A 6,717-nucleotide genomic window follows, 5' to 3' on the forward strand; every position below is an offset into this window, starting at 1 on the left:
TCCTTGTTAGAAAACAAAAGAAAAGTGATCTCTTCAGTGTTTGCTGATAACTCCTGGGATTTGGGCTTGAGAAGAGGTGTAAGGGATTCTGAAATGGGGATAGTTGATGATTTAATCACTCAGTTAGGGGAAGTCTTTCTAGATCAGTCTTGTAGGGATAGCAGAAATTTGGAAACTTTCCCCTTTTGGTTTTTTCAACTGCTCTTCTTTCTACAACATTTTGCTTCAGACCTCTAACCTTGCAGGGAGCTTTCCTTCAAAGGAGATGTGGGGTAGCCCTATACCTCCAAAAATTCAGGCCTTTTGTTGGGAAGTGGTACTCCAAAAAATTAATACCTTGGATTTATTTCAAAAAAGGGAGGCCAAATATGTGCCTCTCCCCCCATGTTTGTAGTCTTTGCTTGGGTTCTAGTGAGACAATCTCACACTTCATATCCCTTTGTGTTCTTTATTTGGTCTTGGTTATCTTATCTCTCTTTGGTTGCAAGTGGACTCCTCCCCTCCCCCCCAAGTGTGGTGAACCTCTTTGATCCATCTTTTTGGCAGGCAACTAAAGGTTTGTGGAAAGGTTATGTGGAGAGCCACTAGAGCTGCTGTATTATGGTCAGTGTGGGAGGAAAGAACTAATAGGATCTTCAAAGGTATTTGTAGATCCAAGGAAGAGGTTGTGGAAGGAGTAACCACTAAGGTTATCTATTGGTTGAAATCTTGTGATCTTTTTAAGGACTTCTCAGCTGAAGACATTTACAGAAATTGGGGTACTGTGGCAGCTACAACTTCATCCAAAGCTGTGGTATAAGAAGTTTGGTCCCCGCCAACACAACAAAGGGTAAAACTGAACTTTGATGGAAGCTCTATAGGTAATCCGGGCCCATTTGGTAAACTAGAAAAGAATGCTTCCACACATTTAAGTATGAGTTTTTTTTTTTTTTTTTCATTTTCACATTGAGAAGCAAAGGGAATAATGTAACCTTTTTATTTATTGTTTGAAATCTGAATTTTGAAACGGAGTTTCTAGATAGTTATCATTTTCTTCTTTGAGAAAGCACACCACATGATTGTGAGTGGATGCATTCTACTTTCTACAATGGATTTCACCGTGCTTATAAAAAGGAACAACCAGGCAGTATCTCTTCAATAAAGTCCTATTTTTGATTTACTAATTTCAGGAAAATTTTCCAAATTGATCTACTAACCTCACAATAAATAAGGTAGTTGTTTATTTCACCATCCCCTAAGCAATGGGGGCCTACGTTGAAAGTTATGGCCCTGTACACCGTTCTTCTGTGGAGAAAATTGTATTTTGATTTTGATTTTCCCACTTCCCATTACAAATACCCTAACCTTAGGAGGACCAGCTAGCACCCATACTTTCTTATTGGAAAAAAAGGATCATCATGGAAACCAGACTTGATCTTGAATGAAAGGATTGAGGCACAGTCAAAATGCCCTCAGGCGTATGCTGGAGGCATGGATACCTCTGAGACATATACCTCCTCATGCTGCCATGCAAAAAGGAAGAAAGAAGAAGAAGCCTCATTTTGAGGAGGCTCATGCAGTTACACCTCTTTGTGCTTGGGAGGCTTACGCCTCTTTTGTTCTGAACTACGGCTCATGCCTAAAGCTAGTGGAACACCTTGTGTCACACCTCAGCATTTCAAAATAATGTTCCTTGCTTTTTTCCCCAAATGGAAACCCAAAATTTTATCATGTAGCTCGAAGTGTCAATGGTGTTTAAACTGAAGTCCTGAGCTAAGTTCGTGTTGATCTCAAAAAAGGAAAAAAAAGAACTGATCTAAGTCCTTTCCCTCATGATGTTATCCACTGTGATAGCAATGATTCTAGTAAGTCGCCGAATTTAGATGTTTTAAATTTAAAGATAATAAGCACATACTTGTAATGGCATCAAGTTATTAGAAAATGCAAATTTAGGTTTGAGAATCCACGCCCTCTTGGAATCTAAACATCTTTAGGCTTTTAAGAAGGGCAATTAAGTTACTCCCAATTTCCTAAGGTCATGATGGAAGGTGTCATCAGAATTTCCCTTTTTCCTCAAATGGTAACCCAAAGTTGCATTTTCTGTGGCTGATGGTGTCAGTAGTGTTTAATGCCTGCTCTTAGTTATTCTAGAGTCAGTTGGGGTTAACATTATTTCCAATCATATGGTTCTGCATGATAGCATTGGTTCTTCCCTGTAAAGGACATAAGATTATGTAGAAGAAATGGCTAGCTCTCTGTATGTATAGTGCTCTTGACAGAGTATGCTTTCAAATGTAATTAGCTCAGAAAGCAGGAGTAAGTGCTTAACAGTGTTTTTGTGATTAGGGCCGGCAATTTTAACACTAACCCATTTGACCCACTTTTTTATTTTTTATTTTTTGATAAATGATAGAATTTTATTAGAGCATAATTAAGTATCACATGATTACAGAGTACATCCAGCCGAGGCGTGAGATGCAGCATTGGCTATATAAACAGATTACAACTGAGCCCAGAATAATTCAGATTTATGCACCTGTTTTGCAAAGAAATCAGCCATCCCGTTATCTGACCGTCTTTCCCATTGGGCTGAAATTGTCATATCTCTGACCAGCCACTTAAAATCTTTTCATATATTCTTTGTATTTCCAATTCCTTTAACCACCCTATTACCAGTTTAGAGTCATCTTCAATTAACAGTCTATCATAATTTAAATCTCTAGCAATCCGTATTCCTTGCAAGACAGCTTGGAACTCTGCAAAAACCGAGTCCCCTACTCCAACTGGATCTGAGAACACAGCAACATGACCTTCATAGTTTCTAAAAACTCCCCCTATACCAGCCGGGCCTGGGTTCCCTAGGCCATGGTTTTAAAAAGCGACCCAGAAACGGAACCGTTCTGGCCACCTGTTTCCAGGTCGACAGTTCGACCGTCCGGTTTGAACGAATGGCCCGTTCTGACAAAAAATAAAAAGTGGCCAAAAACTGTTGGACGGGTCAATGGGTCGACAATTCGACCACCCGGGTCAACGGGTCGTTGACTGATTCACAACGGTTTTTGTCCAGGGACTGGGTTTGGGGTAAAATGGAACCGGTTGCCGGATGGTTCCCGGGCCAAACGGTTTGACCATCCTGGTCAACGACGGTTTGAAAACCATGTGCTAGGCTGTTGCCATCAAAATTCAGTTTGATGAATCCTTCATCCAGTGGTTTTCAGCCCACAACAGGTTTAACCCTTGTAGCGCAACTTCTAGCTACAGCTTCTAAATTTCTCCGCATATCATCAAAGGAGAAATCAGAAAATAACTTTAGGGACTTGGCCCACATTAAAGCTCTATATAAAATGCAATCCAGAACTGCTTCCTTATTTCTTTCTTTGTCATTGAACACTCTGCCATTAGGGACAGGGTGGGTTGGGTCAGGGGTACCCATAGGGTCAAAGGAGGGTGGTTGGGTCAAGGGTACCCATAGGGTCAAAGGGGAAAACCGGAAAAGAACAAAGAGTTGCAGTGGATGCTGGTGGAATTGGACAAACTGGCAATGGCGGAATGTTCACTTCCAGCAATGACTAAACAGGGAGGGTTTGGTCAACAGCGAAGCTCAACGAAGGAGAGAAAGAGGTGGTGAGCTCCCTGCTTCTGTGAATGCCAAGGGATGATGGAGTAAAGGAGGAGAGAAAGGAGGACGAGAAGAGGAAAAAAGAGAGAGACCCACTAACAAGGGTGGGTTAACGGGATTGGTTTTTCTCTTTGTTTGGGATTAAAATGCCAATGGAGATTAAAATGTTGTTTGATCCATCTACCATTGTTTTGCTGAAGAGGAGAGGAAAGAATAATGTGGAGATGCACTAGAGCAATAGTGGTATGGACATAATGGGAAGAAAGAGATGCCAGAATCTTCCAAGAGAAAGAAGTAAACAACAAATTATGGAGTGCGTAATGACCAGGGTTATACATTGGCTACAAACTCTGGAACTGTTCAAAACTTTTTCATTTGATGATATTTGGAGGAATTGGATTTTGGTAGCTTCTAGCTTAGTGCAGAAGGTTAAAGCAAGGATGATTTGGGAATCTCCCATTGAAGATTGTTTGAAACTAAACTTTGATGGAAGTAGTCAAGGCAACCCAGGTCCATCTGGAATAGGAGGGGCTATAAGAGGCAAGGAAGGAAATTTAAGAGCCATCATTTCAGGACCAATGGAAAATGGAGACTCTTTAAAGGCAGAACTATATGCAGCCCTACAAGGCACCCATATTGCAAGAGTTGGGTGTGGAGAAATTGGTGATAGAAGGGGACTCCAAGGTGGTGGTGGGTTGGCTAAAAGACCAGATTCAGTGATCTGGTGTTACTGAAATGAAATGATGAAATTCAAATGGGCAACACAACCAATGAATTAACTATACAATGGGTGGGAAGGGAGGCTAATGCACTTGCTAATTCTCTAGCTAAGCAAGGGACAACTAGGGATCAGATGTACTGGGCCCATTTGTAAATTTGTTTTATTTCTTTGTTTAAGAGTGAGGCTGCACCTCACGCCTCCCACTGGGATGCTTGTAACAGACATTTATCCTTTGCTTCTAATGAAATTTAATGAATTTTATTTATCAAAGAAAAAAAATGGGTCCATGTGCGTGGGTTGTGACCCACTAACAAGCGATGAACATGGGTCATTGGTGGGTTGGTACTCAACCCACACCCAATCCAACCCAACCCACCCATTTGCCACCCCTATTTGTGTGATTGAGAGCAATTGGGTATTTAACTACTTGTGACATTATGTCAATCTATGGCTATGTCTTACCCCTTGGTGTTTTCTCTATGTTAATACACATCATTGTTGTGGACCGATGAAGAATTCTGTTGGTTGTTGGCTTGTTGCCATTATTAACTTACCGGCACCACATTGGGTGCCCTTAAAGATTATTGAACTAGTTTGAAAATTGAAAAGTAGTAACTCTTAACAATGAAATAGTAGTAACTAATCGCAAACTTTGAAGTTTCTTGCAGCCCCATTGTAAATAATAGACTTGAAATTGTGATCACATATTTTTTTATTTGATAAGCAATAGAGACTTGTGTATTTAAATTCAAGAAATAATTGTACAGTCAACATTTGTTAATTAATTATTGCATGTACAATCGATAATTTCCTCACCTTGGTAATAAAAATTCCCGTTTCTGATCATGTTTTGGTGGTTTGGTTATCTTTATGAGACTTTGCTTGAGTCTTTTCTTCTGAAGATTCCATTTGCATGTTCCAAATTTTTACAGTTTACCAATAGAAATTTTCATGTCCTGAAGATAAATCTGAAAATTTTGTTTTGGCATGACAGATAAATAGAAAAATGGAATTTGTATTTGCTAGTCACAGCTTTGATGTTTGGGAGAGTTGGATGTTGGAAGGCTCTTTATTGGAGGAATGTAGGCTTGTCAATTGTAGGAATCCACTGGTAAGTTAATTTCCTTTTTTCCCCTTTTGTTTTGGTGGTGGGGGAGATGCTTGCCTACTCCACTCCAGTAAATAATGCCTATTTTTCATTCCTTATTAAAGTAGTTTCCACAAGTTTACACTGTTTCTGCATGCTTCCACAAACTTGCATTAAATATTAATTCCTTATCTTTGTGGTCCAAAGTTTTCACCATCTAGTTCTCCATATTTCAACTTTTTTAGAAGGGATTGTGCTAAAAACTCCTCAGGTTGGATGCTTCAGTGATGATCTTCCAATCTGCTTTTTCAGTGGATTCTGGTTGGTGGTTACATGTCTTTGCTATTTTTTCATGGTTCCATGTTTTACAACCGTATGCAATATTTATGCTGTTTTCCTTTTCCTTAGCTGCTTTTACCGCATATTGTGGTGCATGAGTTACAACATTTACAATGCTGATCAGTTGTCTCTCATGAACAGTGTTACTGTTTCCTGATTTTTTTTGATCAACAAGAAAATTTTTATTAATAAAGCAGCAAAAGTTACAATCAGTTACAAAAGTTATAGGTAGCAGAAAAGCATTAATCTAATCTGCACCCACAAACAATCTGTTACAGTTCTGCCCAGTACAATGTAGATCTATTTGCCCCTTGTTTTGCTAGGGTATCCGCCATCCCATAGTGCTACTGTTCCCTAATTCACCTGTTGTCATGTAATTCAGGCTGTTTTGGATGTTCAGATTGAGATTCTTGCAGCTGTTGGTGAAGAAGATGGAGTTGTTCGTTGGCTTGAATAGTGTGGATGTGAGAAAGAATCCTAACATATTATCTTGTGTTTCATTCTTCGTTTTTGTTGCTTTTCCTGTTTCTTTCTCTATGTTTAAATCTTCCTGTTCAACATGTAGAGCGTTCAATATTTATCAAAAAAAAATGTAGAGCGTTCAATTTTGGTTATGCTAAAGTAGGATAATCAACCGTGTTGGTATTTAATTGTTCTCTAAAATCCAAATGTCAACTTGATGGCATTTAGTTAAGAAAATCTGAAAAAGGCACGGTCTGACGTGTATTGACCTTTTCCTCCCCCTTTTTTCTTTTCTTGTCTTTTCACTTCATGTAGGAAAGGAATTCATTAAAACAGACCGTTTTAAGTCTGGATGCAAACATCTGTCCTTTGAATAACAATCTATCACGAACATACTACATTTCAAATCCATATAACCATTTAACCTTAAAGAAAATAAAACATGGCCCATGGGCAATCTAAATGAATTCACATGATGATTATTAACCCATAATCCAACTTCGCTCAACT

The 6,717-nt window shown here is 39.2% G+C and overlaps 1 protein-coding gene across 2 annotated transcripts in view; it reads left to right on the plus strand.

Moving 5' to 3' along the window:
* Window positions 1-6,401, plus strand: part of LOC104600210 (C-terminal binding protein AN-like) — a 31,938-nt gene extending 25,537 nt beyond the window's left edge. Inside the window, exons 6-7 of one of the 2 annotated variants that reach the window (XM_010263045.3) lie at window positions 5,314-5,430; window positions 6,128-6,401. In XM_010263045.3, the coding sequence (XP_010261347.1) occupies window positions 5,314-5,430; window positions 6,128-6,202 (192 nt within the window). In that variant the 3' untranslated portion in view covers window positions 6,203-6,401. Of the gene's footprint in view, window positions 1-546; window positions 708-5,313; window positions 5,431-6,127 lie in introns of those variants that run through there. The other variant, XM_088895513.1, reaches the window with a different exon arrangement.
* The last annotated feature ends 316 nt before the right edge of the window (window positions 6,402-6,717 follow it).

This window comes from Nelumbo nucifera, chromosome 1, assembly GCF_055504915.1.
Source record: "Nelumbo nucifera cultivar China Antique chromosome 1, China Antique-T2T, whole genome shotgun sequence".
NCBI classification, from domain to species: Eukaryota; Viridiplantae; Streptophyta; class Magnoliopsida; order Proteales; family Nelumbonaceae; genus Nelumbo; species Nelumbo nucifera.